The sequence below is a fragment of the Penicillium maclennaniae genome (genome assembly GCF_028827695.1).
Source record: "Penicillium maclennaniae strain IBT 15551 chromosome Unknown utg000003l:1.0-5670915.0:1.0-5674809.0, whole genome shotgun sequence".
Lineage (NCBI taxonomy): Eukaryota > Fungi > Ascomycota > Eurotiomycetes > Eurotiales > Aspergillaceae > Penicillium > Penicillium maclennaniae.
The window spans coordinates 4,176,433-4,192,068 of NW_026623215.1; the positions used below are offsets into that span (position 1 = coordinate 4,176,433).

Here is a 15,636-nt window from a genome sequence, read left to right on the forward strand (position 1 = left end):
AGCTCATGGGTGGATGTTTTCTTACCCTTATCGTACTGGCATTGAATGTTTAGACATCACTTTCATCGCAATTTCGGCATGTAATTGCACGTTATTATCACAAGAGACAGAAAGAAGGAGAAGTGAAGAAGAGCAGCGCGGAAGAGTCGCTCAACATAATCAATAACACCTTACAAGTTTGAAAAGTGAATCGTTGTTCCACAATATTCCATCGGGGGAATTTAGCTCATCAGTACATGCACTCAGGATAGCCCCGAAAGAGCTCAAAGCATTTCCCATCTATCATTTAAAGAACCTGTACGCAAGTTTGAGGGAAATTACGGATCCACACTCCACCAAGTCAGATAACTTCGAAAGATCTGAAAAAGAGTAATTGAAAGAAAGGAAAAGCATATGCTAACTCCATAGAAGCCTGAATGCTAAAAGCACGCACAATACCCCAAAAGCGGGAGCCAGAGCCTTCAAACCACCTGCGCGGAGGCTTATCCAATGCAACCTCCGCAATTCATCCCTAAAGACCCGCGATTCATTCAAGCGCGGGAAAGGAACGTCTGGGATACTCTTACCCAGGAAGTTGCACAGGGGTTCCCATCCTAGATCCCCGAGATCGATTTCCAAAAGGCGATCTGAAGTCACCAGGCTTCGAACTTGATCATAATGACGCTGATACGCAGCCCGCATGATTTTACGGTCCTTGGTTTTCTCCATGCTGCACACTCCCAAAAGACCCATGTACATCTTCCAGGCGGTCTGGCTGATTTGAATTCCAATGAACGGTTCCATGATGTTGCCACTCAGCCAAGCTAAGAAGGTTTGCGAAGAAGGAAGAATGAGTGTTTGTTCGAAGCTTCGTGCCCACGAGTCGAAGTCTCGTTGCACAAGGATTACTTTGGCTTCTGGAAATTCACGAAGTAAGGGGTAGGCAAAGGGTGCGATGTCTGTCAGGGCTTCACAGGGTCCCACATAGGCGTTCCAGTCTTTTCTTGTCCAGGTACGCCCGGTATACGTCGGCAGACATGGAATGTTGTCATCTGCTGCAGCACCAAGGCCTACCCATCTATCGGTATCCTTTGCCATAGCAGAGGAGTGGAAAACATCTTGGTAGCCAAGTATTGTCAGGGCGTGTCTGAGTGAATGAGAGCCCGTACGATAGAATCCGAGCGATATGACCTGCTTCGGACGATCTGGTCCTTCTGCGAACGGTTTGAAGGACATAGGGGATGAGATTATGTTTTCCTTAAAGATACGAGATCAGGGAGCATTGTAGATGGAATAATGCTTCCCTTTTCTAAAGCTGGTTGTTCTATGATTCCCAAGGGGCTCGTGCATTTCCGGAGGGATCTTAGATCTGATACCCAATTGGGTTCGGTGGTCCGCTTCTTTTAGCAAAAATCGTTTCTTAGCGCTTTCTTAAACTGCGTCATCCAATTTTCTGAAATACAGGGATATTGGCCAGCACATAAAGGAACGCATTCAGGCATATGGCCGAGGTCCCGGTGATACTGGCCTACGGGACAATCACGGTCTGTAGCCAAGGACCACTCATATCAGCGCCCGCAGAAAATGCATCGGCAAACTATTCTAAAGCAAATTCGCCCACCGTTGGAATTCCCCGGTCTCCCCGAGCTTGACAAAGCCACTCTCAACTAGTCCAATCACAAAGCAGATATCATCAGGGGTATAGATAACCCTTGAAGGTAATATCATTGAACATCAGATCGAGACCGACAGAGAAAGCTCTTTAAGAGCTCCCATCATACTATATTGACCCCCCTCCCCCGCCCCCCCTCCCCGACGCAGGGATTGAATGCAACTCTTGCAGGCGTGCTGTCTGATGCACTTTCTGGGGAGATGTCGAGGACAACGTCCTCCGGACCGTATCTGGTCAATTTTGGATATCTTTCTCATCATCACCGCTGTTGCAGAGGGTCCGAGTTCGGCCGTTCGAGCCAAGCGCTTCCACTTCTTTCCAGACCTCCTGGTTTGGCCCCATTGCGATGACCTGTGCGCCCATTGCCAGGGCCGCAAGCACAGGTGCGCCACCAAACACCCCTGTCCTTGGCACAATCACGACTGTCTCACCAGCTCTGACATCGACATCCCTGAGCCCTCCGAATTTCACCGCTGGTAACCAAGACCTCCCTCGGCTAGACTCACCAGCAACAGCCTTTCAATTTAGGAAGCAATTCTCCAACAGAACCTTGGCGTTCTCGGCATCTGTACTGTCGTGCCAATTGCGGCCATCAGCTTCTTCCTTGCAGCATCTAGACTGTGGAAAACGCCAGAGAGGATGCATAACTCCGAATTGTCCCGACCACGGATAAAAAGGTCAAAGAAAACTAGCTGGCCTGGCTGAAGTGTCGCTGCATCCGGCCCAACGCTGAGATCGCGACCAACAGCAGAGCAACCTCGTGTAAAGGGTGTCGGGTAAGGGTAAGGTCGACTACCCATGTTGATTTGGCCGCTATACGTTAAAACATTCGCTGCGAGGACACGGATCACAGCACTGCCCGGTCCGGTTTGCAGCATGGGCTTGGTCATCACCTCGATATCATAAAAATATCCCCGAGATTTCAGAAAGAGTGCCCGGTATGTTCGAAGAAGCTAAGAGATCATTTGCGTAGACATGGCGCGGAAGGTGACAAGGTATTTTCATTTCAACACTACGTACAGGCATGGAAGATATCTTCCCCGTATTGTTTGTGTACTAAACATAGTGGTAGAATGCTCAGATATCCCGCTTATTTTCCGAGATAAAATCCGAATTGGGAGTTGAGCCTGGTCTGGGTATGATGCAAGTACAGAGGTGGTCAGCCATAGATGAAGACAGTCTCCTTTATTTCCGGGTGTGGGTGAAGTAGGCAAATCAGTCTCCCGTGTCTGGCCCTGAAATTCTTCATTGAGATGACTTGGAAAGTAATAATTCTTTGTCATCAGAGCTTAGACAGCAGATCTGGCAAAGGAGTCCAAGGTTCCAACCAAACGATTGGTCTGGATGCTTAGAAGAGTAAAAACCGCGCCAGCAAGCGCCACAATGGGCTCCCTGTGCAGCTTCAGAAATTGGGCGTGAGATACAGAACATCATCGAGAATAGATTCTGTCATTTCCAGCACCCAGACGCAGTGGAAAGCGAGTTTGCAATATTTATCGTATACATTGGCGACAGCATAAGCCCTCCGGTAGCTCAGCCTTGTAGATCTTTCGAGGCTGGAAGACCTTGGCGCTGGTTTGAAAAGGTTCAAACGTGCTAGAATGTCCAAGTCCCCATTTGACTGTTGTGGCTGCTATTGCTGCTTCTGCAAAGTGTTATCAACAATAATCAATTCCATTGGATTGAGAATTTTAGATCAGTAAGTACTGGATAGAACAGTGGGGAGTGTTTACAATTTATGGCTAGGAGAAAGCTCACAAGGGCTAAGGTCGGCCACAGTCCACGCTATTGTTCTTTTGGGAGAAGCTGATCTCTGTGGCGTTCGTATAGTTTGATGTATGCGAATCGGGCTGACTGGTAGTGCTTGGTTCTGCTTACGGACCAACCCTCGCGCACGCAGTCTCCATTTTCTATTGAACGGTATTGTCCCACCTAGTAGCGTCCATTTGGACCAGTGCCTCTGTAAGAACATAAAACGGAACCTGTCTTGCCAAGTTGTTTTCCAGGAATTTCGAGGACCTAGAGTTCATTAAGGGGAAAGTCCGATCGCCATTGGCGTCGACGACTTCTGAGGTCGCTTAGATCCGCCCCTTTCGCATCTATGCGTCTCCAAGGCGCCAAGGCTCTGCGTGGATAGCTTCGATAGTCCCTTCAAGGGTCTCGTTTGTAATATGAACAATACGGGTGTTATATCAGATCGCGAACAAATAGCAATCTTCGAAATCCGGGGCTCGCCGCCACACTGGATTCCATGCGTACTCCTCCAATTCTGAGGTGGTCCTGCAAAAGAAGAGAGCTACTATTTGAACAAAGAGAAAAGCGAAGCGACTTTGTCATTATGGATTCCTAGATGATTGTGACTGTCAGCATGACATATAAGGTGCGTGCTAGGGTATGTTTCGATACAGGCCGTGAAATTTGGACGCGTACATTGTTCATGTGCATGAACATATAGTATACGGCGGTTGCATAGCACCCTTCCCACACATGAATCTTCTGTCATATCAGGGCATCAAGTCAAGCCTAAAGATAAAGGAGTCTCTGACTGTCTCATGAGGCACGAGGCCTGAGCTTGAGCTTATCTCCCACGCTTATCTATATGCTTTGCTTCCCCTCTTCTTCCCCAGCCTTTCAACTCTTCATCTTTCATTTGACTCTGTGATCAACCCTCTACTGCTTCAGATTCACCTTGAGTAACACTTGAAAGTGCTACCATCATAATCAGTAAGCTCGAGCTGGATTCGGTTCAAGATGGCAAACAAAGCTCAAGAGCTCCACCCATCCGCCACCGCTGTGGAGAAGGACGACTTGGTGATACCCGTGAGTTCCACTTCTGCTTTCTCGTCCTGGATAGTCTTATCGATCGGAACTGACAGGAAGAGTGTCTAGATTATCGATTTTGGCCCATTTTTCCTCCGGAACGCCCTCCGATAAACATGCTGTCGCTCTTGCCATCACCGACGCATTCAAGACCTCTGGGTTTCTATTCCTCAAGGCACATGGCATCCCGCCCTCCGTAGTGTCTCGAGTCTTCGCCTCATCAAGTCGCTTCTTCGCCCGACCCCAAAGTCAAAAGGACGGCTTAGGCTGGACGACTCCACAGTCGAACCGTGGTTATGTTGCCATCGGCCGGGAGAAGCTGGCTACCCTGAACGAGACACAAGAGATCGACACTCGTCGGGAATCTATACCCGACCTGAAAGAGACCATGGAAATTGGTCGCGAAGGCGTCGACGGCTTGGCAAATCAATGGCCAGATCATCTTGATGACGAAGGAAAAGACTTTAAAGAAACTATGATTTCCTTCTTCGAGATGTGCAAGGATTTGCACAAGCAGATCATGCGTGCGATCGCATTGGGCATGAATTTGCCCGAGCACTTTTTCGATGAGTTTGTCAATGAAGGGGATAATAATCTTCGTTTGCTACACTATCCCGCTGTGCGCAAACAGACCTTCCAGAATAATCCGAATCAGGTTCGGGCTGGGGAACATAGTGACTATGGCTCCGTCACGTTGCTGTTCCAAGATCAGCATGGTGGTCTGCAGGTGCGCAGCCCTAAAGGAACCTTTGTGGATGCGACGCCTATCGCAGATTCGATTGTTGTGAATGCTGGGGACCTTCTGGCGCGTTGGTCAAACGACACCATTAAAAGCACCCGTCACCGAGTTGTTGAGCCCCCCCCGACCGACAGACCACGAAACTGAGGGTGATTCACCAGACATATATCCTGCCAGGTACAGCATCGCTTACTTCTGCAACCCTAATACCAACAAGGTCATCGAAGCACTGCCCGGGACCTGGGGAAACGATATCCAGGTGACCAAGAAATACTCCGAAATCACCGCTGGAGACTATCTAGTTCAACGATTGACTGCGACGATGTAAATTGTAAGCTGTCATTATCTATAGTGGACTTGAGCAAGTTTTGAGTTATACCCACTTTGTCACCGCCACTTGGTTTGCATTTTGAGTCGCGTTTCTTTAATGCTTGGCTGTATTCGAGGGATATGTGCTCACCGATCACCAGTCATCTTTGTGTATCTATCCTATCTTATCTAGCAGTAATCCCCCCCCAAGCCCGTTGAAAGTCACTCCGTGATGGCTCAGTAAGTAGATGGTGCCGCGGCAACGCGGCCACCATCAGTCAGCATCATGGCACCGTTGACATAGCCACCAGAGGCACTCGACATCCAAATCACCAGACCAGCAAAATCCTCTTCACTTCCACTGCGAGTCAGAGGGATCAAGGAAGCAGGGTGCGAGCCCTCCGAGATACCACCACCCGAGACATCGCGGTCATCAAAAATCTGGCTTGCCATTTCAGAAAAATACAACCCAGGGGCAATACCATTGACTCGAATATGATAAGGCAAGAGACTAGTTGATAGTGTCTTGACGACGTGCGTTACTGCAGCCTTAGAGGCGTTGTATGCATAGCTAAACGGCACCTTGCGGTTGAAACCCGCAATGGAGCTGGTGAAGATCACTTGGGCAGTCGGGGGAGTCGTGACACCAACCTGCGGAGCGGGGCGTCTCTTGTTGGCAGCCTCAAGAAGGGGCAGGAATGCCAGAGCAGTGTAATAGGCCCCAGTCACATTGACATCCAGCACCTTGGTGAACTCCTCCATCGGGATGGAAAATAACTCATCACGGACTTCCGACAGGGTCGGAAGAGATCCGTCTGGCTTCGAAGTGTGACGCATCATCGGACCCATGATGCCGCTGTTGGCGAACAGGACATCCACATGGCTTGTTTGTGCTGTGACCGCGGAGTATGCTGCCTCCAGCGACTCTTTCGAAGTGACATCGCATTGAATGGGAATGACGATACCGGACGGGGCCTGGGCGACAGTCTCGCGAAGAGCGTCTTCACGTCGGCCGAGGACAAAGACCTTCGAGGCACCATTGATTGCCAAGGCGCGGGCGATGATGCGACCCAGTCCTGAGTTTCACGATCAGCTGCAGTTCACGCGAAGTTGGAGTCTTTTTACTTACCGCTCCCTCCACCAGTGATTACCGCCACGCGATCCTGAACAGAGAACAGATTTGAAGCTTGCAGATTCGACATGATGCGCTAGATGAGGTTGAGTGTTGAATTGAGTGTTGAATCTCAAGTTTGAACGAAGAAGGCGCGAAAGCTGACTCTTCCCCGCACCTTGACTCAATCTCCCCATTAAGGGCGTATTGCCTACTGTGGATACATCATATTTCCGATCATTATCTCCGTGAGCTCGAGCAAGTTGGATATTCCTTGTAGACAGCCGATTGAAAAACCAATTGAAATAATATGTTCGAATGTTCAATCACGCCTGGTCAAAATGATCTACCCACGTACAAGAGGATGTGTGTATCCCACATCGGCGAAAAGGCCGAGCCGGCGACCGTGAAGCTTAGAAAATGCAGCAGGATGGACGGATATAGCATCTCCAACAACAAAATCCAGTTTGCTGCAGCCAAGATCATCGTCAGGGTTGCCCACTTATTCCGCTCACTGGTTGCTCATGGGTAAATCGGGAAAAACCTCCGGTACATCCGATGGCGGAGTTGATTCCCTGTCTACGAAACATGGATGATGTTCGACGTCATTCTTGCAACAATCCGCTTTTGAGGTACGCGAGAAAACAGGCATTGTGACAAGTAAACAAGAGTGGACATCCATCCACATTCCAGGTCAATATTAGCGGGAGAAAGCAACGATCTCGGTACTTGTTCCGCGAGTCTATCGACCTTGATGCATACAAGATTATCAATCAGCGACTCCAAGCTAGATGATCAGTTGGCTCGGGTCACCCATATCCGAGGCAGAGAAACAAGCTTCATCGACAGAAATCCCCCAGGCCCCGCAGGCACCCGTTGTGATTCGCCTAGCGCCATGGTACGGCCGACTTGCTGGGCAGATCCTGTCCATGACAGCATCGTTTCTCCCCGATCTCCATTGACCAATAGCGCAGCTGGACTTCATCGGTCATCGTTGAAGAGCGATGCGATCGCTCGACAGTAACAGCACAACGGAACTGAAGGACGCGGCCTTTGGGACCGAATCGGAATATCGTCCGCTCGCGCGTCATGGAATGACCGGAGGCTGACCTCATCCATCACTGTCGCTCGCCTTCTCGATGGGGAAGCTGCAGCATGTACCTGAGATTCTGATCATCTGTCATAGTGATCGTCTCAAATCGTGTATCTGACTAATTGAGCCCGTTTACTGCCGTAGCATTCTTGAATGGGATCGCAGTGTATTGATGCCGTCAGAGCACCTTCGATGCCAGGTTTCCAAAGGGCTCCGAAACCTGATAGATTGGGTCAATGATGACTTCCATAGACCGGCGAATTGGTCCAGGATGACAAACCCTGATGTGTGGGAAATATATATTGACGAGAGGTAACCATTACTTCCATTTGGGTTTTTGAGTCTCATAGCGATTTCCTTCATTTCCCCGGCACTTATAGAGCGAGAGTAGTTCCAGAAAGAAGAGCACTGTGCTATCCTCGTGGATATGATGTGGAACAGTGTGTGGATGCTGAGCATGCTGGGCTCGATGCCCTTAGCCTCTGCAAACCCGGTGGTCGCTCGTCAGGGCCCTCCCCTGTCGATGTCGGTCTCGACTATTGTGGGACCACCCACTCATACCTTTCCTACTTCCCAGCCACATACCCCGTTCTCCGGAACTCCATCGACTACTGGAGCTTTAACTGCCACCTCGATTGGAACAGGCATCGTTGCGTCATCCACGATCGCCGCGGCGGAAACTACCTACCGCTCTAATGGTCAACTTCAAAACGCTGAACCTGCTCCGTATGTCCCAGCCGGAGGGGTTGGCACCAATGGCTCCATTCCTGTTTATAACGCCAAGAGTGACTTTGATTATGAGTCTTTGGTACATGATCCCTGACTTTCTGATGCAATTTCCAATCAGTGCTAACTCGAACCGATAGGCACTTGCTCTTTATCAAGAATGGATTGAGCTGGACCTGTTCAATGATGGACTGAGACGCTTTTCCGCTCAAGATTTCAAGGATGCTGGTCTCAACCAAGCCGACCGTGATCTCATTGCTTTCATGGCCGAGCAAGAGGTTGGACATGCGACCCTGATTAGCAACATGCTCGGTGCCCAAGCTCCTCAACAGTGCCAGTACAACTACCCGTACACCAACGTGAGGGAGTATCTCGATTTCTGCCAGAAGTTAACTCGCTTCGGCGAATCCGGTGTCTATGGATTCTTGGCCCACCTCGATTCGAGAGAGGCTGCTACTCTTCTCACCCAATCCATCACGACCGAGGCACGGCAGCAAATGATCTTCCGCCAGTTCCAGGGTCTCTTCCCTATGCCAGTGTGGTTTGAGGTCGGTGTGCCGCAGTCCTGGGCCTGGACTCTACTGGCTCCGTTCATCAGTTCTTGTCCTGCCAATCAGACTCGCCTGGCGTGGGCTAATTTCCCGGGCCTGACCATTCTTAACCAGCCCAGTCTTTCTGGGGTTGGTGGGACCACCAAGAGTAACGCAACCGGACTCAACTCTACTACCGGACAGGGCAATACTTTGGGACCTGGCGTGAATGTTGCCAATTCCAGTTCAGCCACCAATTCTACTAACTGGAATAGTGATGCTGGAGCACTTGTTACTCCTAACAAGTATACTCCTCTCTCGTTCCCCGGTCGCACGGTCTCTTTGAAGTGGGAGACACCCGGCAAGTCGGTTGGTCCGAACAATAGCTATGTGACCTCTACCCAGGCTGGCAGTCCCAAGTACGTTGCTTGGGTGTCGCAGCTGAACGTGACCTACACGCCTTTGAATGTTTCCGGTAATACTGGCTTTACCACTCAGCCCGACCTGGAGACCTACCAAGGTGACCCTGCTATCAACGGCACCATGTTCATCGCTATCACTGATTCCGACCCCTTCTTGACCCCATTCAACTTGAGCATGATCAACTCACATGTCGTTGCTGGACCTGCTTTGTACCAGGCTGGATAAAACAGTTGTCGAATTATCATAAAAAGATGAGAACAACCAAGTAAAGTGGCTATGTGAAAACATCATTTTCGAAGATGTGACTGGACGTTTTAAGTGGTATAAATTGGTTTAGAAATTGATGTCATTGATAGTAAAATACACATGTCTGGGGAGATTTCCATGTTCCCGTAGCGGGTGATCCCCTGAACCTTAACCCCGATTTATCGCCGAAATCCACATCCGCAGCTTTTTGCTATCCGCCAGCTATTCCACATCTCCAACCTTGTGAACCACCTGGAGAAAGCTACCCATGGACGTTCCCAGGAATCGAAAGCAGCGTCGTGCTGCAGCTGCAACTTCCTCATCTCCTGAACCTTCAATTCCCCTCGCAATCCCGCCCCGCAACCAGTCCGCAAAAAAAAGCGAACGAACATTGTACGACATCATCGCAGAGCGCCAAAATGAGCTCTTGGGACAACAGGCCGTCTCACAGGCTGCGCTAGACGCAGAACTTGCCAAAGGGCATAAATCAAAGTCAAAGGGGCCACGATATGTGACCGTCGACGCGTCTGGGAATGTCGTTGACGCCAACGCCAGCGACCAAGTACCGATGAATAACGGCGCAAGAAAGATCTCGACCGAAGACACAGGGTCAGCTCCAGACGAACCAGATAAGCCCTTGCCTCCATTTATCGACACAGTCCTACTCTCCGTGCCCCTCACAACTCTCCACCTCACCCTGGCTTACGTCGCCGCCCACCAATACGCTGAACGGATCGACCTCCCACGCCTCCTTAAAGAATCATTCACAATCACGCTTCCATTCCTGACATTCTTCATCCACTTCGCCCACGGTCATATCATTCGCTTCAGATTAAGTAAACGTCTAAGCTTCCTCGCCCCGCAGCCCATATCTATCCTCCCACTCACGCCCGACAAATTCACATTCTCGTTTCTGCGCCGTTTGATCTTTCCGCCAAGTTTACGAACAATTGTGTTCCTTCCAGCGGCGCTCTTGCTGGGTGCGCACCTCATAAGTGTGACGAATGGGGAGCCGTACTACGGCGTCATGAAGAAAGCGCCCGCATTTGGGACAATCTGGATTTGGTGCATATTGGAAATGTCTTTTGGCGCGGCTCTCATCGGGGCTTTGGCACCACTGGCTTGGGGTGTGTGGTGGATGGGCTATGGGATTGTTTGAGTATCATGTCTGCAACAATAATGGCTCTTCTGCTGCAGCTCTATAGCTGTGAAGATAGAATACCACCAAACTCTTTTCCTCTTTTATAGCGCCACAATGTCACAAAAGCTGAAATCGCACGAAGATTCATTTCTTAGCCAAGATCCAATGAAACGCAACACTGTGCGAAACCCCATTTTTTTCTTCCGAATCCACGACAACCTCATCAATCTCCACCTCAAAGCCAATAACTTTAAGAAGTCTTCTCATCTCTTCTCGACCCCACCCACTTCAATGCATTGCCCCCTTAGTACCGCCTAACCATGACCGATCAGAAGAACTCTCAAATCCAGTCTCAGGGAAATTCGCGAGGAGCCGTCCCCCAGGCCTCAACCAAGTAAAAATGCGACGAAGAATCACACTTTGTTCATCGCGTGGCAGATGGAAAATAGAGTACATGGCCGTGACTGCATCGAAATGCTCCGGAGTGAAGTCCAATTCCATCATGTCCCCCTGTATCAGGTTGACAGACTCAGGCAGTGACTCTTTTGCCAGGGCGATTTGTGCGTTGGATATGTCATTTGCGGTGACGCTAATAGATTCATGGGATGCCAAATGTTGAGTACACGGCACTCCGGCGCCACAGCCTAGCTCGAGGATGTTCATTCTCCTCTTTGCCTTTGCGGGATCGAGGGATCGAAGCATCTTTTCCAGATAGGAAAGACGTACTGCGTGAGAAGGTTGTGTCCAGCTCAAGTAAACGTCGGCAATGTCATCATAAGCTTTTTGTATATCGTCCTTGATTTGATGGCTTTCAACAGGCTCGGACATTTTGACGAGGTTGAATTTGATTTTTGATTGGGGATGCTGAAATCTCAAGTCTGGTTGGAAACAAGACGTCTGCGTGTGAATGCGAGGGAAAATTTCCATCAGGGAATGTTGATGGGTTAGCTTGAGATGCGCTCGGAAATTGACAATGACTCATTGCACGCTCAATTCTCATACGAACATAGCATATGAGGGGTTATATCCAATGGTAACCTATTACGGGTTAGTGTGGTTGAAAGTACAACTTGACGTTCACTAGGCAGTCTTTTTCAAGTTTCCGGTTACTTCATGAACAGGTATGCATCCCTTATCCTTTGGCTGCGATCCCTGAACGTAATATTCGTCTTTATACTTCTGTCATGCTCTTCATCTTCACGTGGCTTAGAGGACCTGGTTGCTTCATGCACGTTCGCGTAATTTGAAATGAAGAGTAAGCAATAAGTTTCCATCTCTGAATTCATGAAATTTGTACAAAACTCCCACGGCAACTATGTCTCAAAGTCCGAGGTCCAACATTCCGAGATAATATCACCGTGCTTTCGCATGAGCGATTGAAAAGCGACACCGGCGGTCTGAGATCCACCGACGGTTACATCCAGAGAAAGAAGTCCTTTCATTAGGCAGTCAATGTGCCGCGTCCATGTCTCATCACGAAAGTCCCATAAAATTTCAAATGGCATCTCCTTTTCATTATGAGAAGTTTGCATATCAATAATATGCTCTACGGTCTTCTCCAACGCAGTAACCATCAAGCTCGGTGTGACGTGGTATGCGATGAGGGGAACATCGGCACCCAATCCATTTTGCAGGTTGAAAGCTTCTTCGACTGGTAGCTGTAAGACGCATTCGATGAACTCTGCCATGGAATATGTCGCAACTTGTCGATAGCTTTGCATAGTTGGGAGAAGGTCTGGGATCGCGGTATTCTCAAGCGGCTGTAATATTTCAGCAAACGTGAGGACTCCGAGGTTCCAGAACGCCATGAGAGATACTGGTAGACATTGTCAGTGAACTAAAATCGCTGGCCATGAGATATTTATAGTCTTACCTGAAGCAATTCTCGATGGAATGGAGAAATCATGAAATGTCTCTCTGCATTTGTTAAGAAAATGTCTGAAACTCTTCTCAAACCTTTCAATGGCGAGCATTGTATCGGCGATTGACTCAGATAGTTTCGGACTAGGACGGAGGCAAGAATCCGTGGCTTTGGGCAGAGCTTCTTTCACAGCTATCATCTTTGCCCAAATGTAGAATGCTTCCGCTGATGCTTTTCGACATATAGCTGGAATCTTCATATCTAGATCTTCCATAGTGCAATAGTTTGAGTAATGTGGAGTCGAATTATCGCCTGTAATTGCTACGACAGATCAGGTTCCGTAGTTTCAAGCCGCCATGAAGATCAAAGAGGCAACTTACTATCCAAATCAACAAGAGGGTAGGGTGTCTTGCACTGATAGTCGCCAAAGAGAGCTGCCCCAGTTTCGCGTAGGTACCCACACCAACGGATAAGACTCAAGCTGGCCTCTATTAGGGCTGCATATCTTGATAAAGGTCCCAAAGTCGTACAATATTGCTTGACAAGCCCTTCGAGATCACCAAGCTTTTGTAAGCCCGAATCCAGATACTCATGGGCTTTAAAGTGTGGCTGTGCTGATATCGGCGTGGCAATGCCATTGAACATGAAGGAAGCAAAAACAACCCGGAATGAGCGAACCGAGTGTGCGTCATTGAGTGACGATCGTGCTCGATGCCACGCATCAGTATAGATATCCAAGGAAGCATTCCGTGCCGTCTGCCCCATCCGATCTTCTCTTTTGATAACCATTGGAACGAGAATGCGCGCAACGCTGATGTTAAGGCTATATCTGATTTCTTCCGATCAGATCGGCTCAGCTGATTGCCATATAAGCACCCAAAATGATCCAAGAATCTGGCGCAACCGAGTAAGGTCATCTTCAAATTGTCCTCTTCTTGCGGCACCCGAGTACGCGTCATTGCTTCTGTCGAGTCTTGTTGAGGAATGATCGAAAGTTCTGCGGATTTTGGTGATGTGATCGCAGATACCGTTGCTAGTCCGTCATTTATGGCTTCCCAATTTGCAGGTGAAGTTCCTTGAGAGTTTTCTGAGCTGCTGTTCTCGATCTGATAACGAGCCCCAGCTGCATATAGATTGCACTCATAGTCGAGGAATCTATTCGCTGATCCAGTCACAATAGTGTCAAATATTCGGATAGAACTTTCATCAAGCATCCTAGCATCCATTTTGGAGTTCAGGAGATGGACTGGACTTCTTATGGTGCTCCCAAGAATGGCATCTGCTCTACACTGGAATGACCGCATCCCAAACAAGCGGTTAGGCAGAAGAGCTATTTGGCGTTCATTCCCACATCCAGACATTCCTGTTGGTTCTAAACACGATGTGGTAGGTTCTCTTACACTGAGATCACCATTCAAGGGGGATGCGGCAGCTTGGCTGAAGGACTGCTCGTTATCAAAGTTGAACCAAGCAGCAAAGTCATCTTGTGCGTCCAAGAAGCCAGTTCGAGATATCTGTTCGGTAGAGTACACGGGCAGATTGAATGATTCGTTATGGTCCCCATTGCGATCAGATCTCGGTGAATTGCGCCGCTGTCTCTTCTGTGGCCTCAGAGTCTGTTGAGACGCAGCAAATTCGAACGTGCACGCATGGCCCAGGCGTCTGCAATGTGCACAAGTGTCATTCAAGTCTTCCAGCCCATCTAAAGAGAAGAAGCACCGTCGCTTGGACCGTCGGCAAGGATCGCAACTGGTGTTCTGTCGCCGCCGCGGCTGGGAAGAGGATCTGAAAGCCACCTCGGTGGTCAATTGACCAGACATCCTATCGCCATGAAATCACACCAAAGAAAAGCAATCTTCCGATAAATTATTTAGATGCGGAATGCGTGTGGATGTGCATCAATATCGAATGGAACTACTTGGACTGTCTCGAGGATCGTCTCGGGTAGGTGAGTGCCTTGTTGCCTGATGATTTCAAATACTGCCACGCTCATTTCTCAGGCCGCCATTAGACGCAATCATCCACTCGATTTCAATCATTCTATTTCTACCGACTAGGAGACTCTCATGAATTGTGAATGAGATTCTTTGAGTGGAATACTTTATCAAAATCACGACCCTAACTTTTCAAACGAGAAAAGTTTGATGATCCTGAACAGGCCATCTATACCTTGTATTCTTCCCCCATGGACTTTCCATCTACCTTTCTGATGTTCAATCTATCAATGTCAAAGTCTCGCAGCATCCGCACCTAAAGAGTCCAAGAAAAATTCAATATCTGCAAATCAAACGGGAGTACATCGCTTACATTGACGACGGTAATCGGTGGATGGCCCTCCTCCGGAAGACGAATGAAGCAACTGCTTCCACACTCCCCACAGAACTGGTGCGTTGATATGCGCCGAGCAAATTGATATTCTTTCAGTTTATCTTCGCCCGTCTCAATCGTGAAGTTCTCGGTCAACGGGTAGACAAGCAAATAGCCGTTCTTCGTGCAGATGGAGCAGTTGCACTGGGTGGTGGGGTACTCATGCAGGGGTGGGGAAATAGTGAACTTGAATCGTACGGCTCCGCAATGGCAGTTGCCCGAGTGTGAGCTACTCTCACCGGTCGGAGTGGGGAAAAAAGGACATATTGACTCGAGATAGTAGTGGTCTTGCAAGGTACTCAACGGACGGGACTGGCCTTTTAAGTGACTTGCTTACGCCAAGCTCCTGTTGCCTGATTCTCTTGATAATGCGGGGTGTCAGATATTGAATATGATCAAAAGAAAAACCAACAGATTGAAACCAAGTAATTTTTAATTAACGTCATCTAGCTAGTCCCTGAGAACCTTTTTCATGTGATACACAAATGCAGATGATGCAAATATCAGGGAAACCTCACTCTTTCGTGGTCTCCTATGGCGATTCTTTAGCTTGATCTATATGTTTTTCTATATGCTGACGAACGAGGATTCCTGTAGATGAAATGATAAGATGAGAAAC

At 48.8% G+C, this 15,636-nt stretch overlaps 9 protein-coding genes across 9 annotated transcripts; 3 read left to right on the forward strand and 6 right to left on the reverse strand.

Annotated features, from left to right (window-relative positions):
* Positions 1–396: 396 nt before the first annotated feature.
* On the reverse strand, positions 397–1,215 carry N7477_003680 (sulfotransferase family protein; the record flags this gene model as incomplete). Its single annotated transcript, XM_056965343.1, has 1 exon — positions 397–1,215. One exon carries the CDS (start codon positions 1,213–1,215, stop codon positions 397–399), a length of 819 nt encoding a protein of 272 aa, XP_056825296.1.
* A 670-nt stretch (positions 1,216–1,885) lies between these two features.
* Positions 1,886–2,541, reverse strand: N7477_003681 (putative isopropanol dehydrogenase; the record flags this gene model as incomplete). The annotated part of the gene is made up of 2 exons (XM_056965344.1): positions 1,886–2,167; positions 2,224–2,541. The coding sequence occupies 2 exons, from the start codon at positions 2,539–2,541 to the stop codon at positions 1,886–1,888; spliced, it is 600 nt and encodes a 199-aa protein (XP_056825297.1).
* Positions 2,542–4,402: 1,861 nt separating this feature from the next.
* Positions 4,403–5,538, forward strand: N7477_003682 (isopenicillin N synthase family dioxygenase; the record flags this gene model as incomplete). The annotated part of the gene is made up of 3 exons (XM_056965345.1): positions 4,403–4,475; positions 4,528–5,280; positions 5,345–5,538. The coding sequence occupies 3 exons, from the start codon at positions 4,403–4,405 to the stop codon at positions 5,536–5,538; spliced, it is 1,020 nt and encodes a 339-aa protein (XP_056825298.1).
* A 218-nt stretch (positions 5,539–5,756) lies between these two features.
* On the reverse strand, positions 5,757–6,721 carry N7477_003683 (SDR family NAD(P)-dependent oxidoreductase; the record flags this gene model as incomplete). Its single annotated transcript, XM_056965346.1, has 2 exons — positions 5,757–6,595; positions 6,649–6,721. The coding sequence occupies 2 exons, from the start codon at positions 6,719–6,721 to the stop codon at positions 5,757–5,759; spliced, it is 912 nt and encodes a 303-aa protein (XP_056825299.1).
* A 1,429-nt stretch (positions 6,722–8,150) lies between these two features.
* N7477_003684 (ferritin-like domain-containing protein) lies at positions 8,151–9,627 on the forward strand (the record flags this gene model as incomplete). Its single annotated transcript, XM_056965347.1, has 2 exons — positions 8,151–8,531; positions 8,590–9,627. 2 exons carry the CDS (start codon positions 8,151–8,153, stop codon positions 9,625–9,627), a joined length of 1,419 nt encoding a protein of 472 aa, XP_056825300.1.
* Positions 9,628–9,916: 289 nt separating this feature from the next.
* Positions 9,917–10,807, forward strand: N7477_003685 (uncharacterized protein; the record flags this gene model as incomplete). Its single annotated transcript, XM_056965348.1, has 1 exon — positions 9,917–10,807. One exon carries the CDS (start codon positions 9,917–9,919, stop codon positions 10,805–10,807), a length of 891 nt encoding a protein of 296 aa, XP_056825301.1.
* A 270-nt stretch (positions 10,808–11,077) lies between these two features.
* Positions 11,078–11,617, reverse strand: N7477_003686 (class I SAM-dependent methyltransferase; the record flags this gene model as incomplete). The annotated part of the gene is made up of 1 exon (XM_056965349.1): positions 11,078–11,617. One exon carries the CDS (start codon positions 11,615–11,617, stop codon positions 11,078–11,080), a length of 540 nt encoding a protein of 179 aa, XP_056825302.1.
* Positions 11,618–12,102: 485 nt separating this feature from the next.
* N7477_003687 (uncharacterized protein) lies at positions 12,103–12,924 on the reverse strand (the record flags this gene model as incomplete). The annotated part of the gene is made up of 2 exons (XM_056965350.1): positions 12,103–12,605; positions 12,663–12,924. 2 exons carry the CDS (start codon positions 12,922–12,924, stop codon positions 12,103–12,105), a joined length of 765 nt encoding a protein of 254 aa, XP_056825303.1.
* Positions 12,925–13,013: 89 nt separating this feature from the next.
* N7477_003688 (Zn(II)2Cys6 transcription factor domain-containing protein) lies at positions 13,014–14,470 on the reverse strand (the record flags this gene model as incomplete). The annotated part of the gene is made up of 2 exons (XM_056965351.1): positions 13,014–13,473; positions 13,527–14,470. 2 exons carry the CDS (start codon positions 14,468–14,470, stop codon positions 13,014–13,016), a joined length of 1,404 nt encoding a protein of 467 aa, XP_056825304.1.
* Between the last annotated feature and the right edge of the window lie 1,166 nt (positions 14,471–15,636).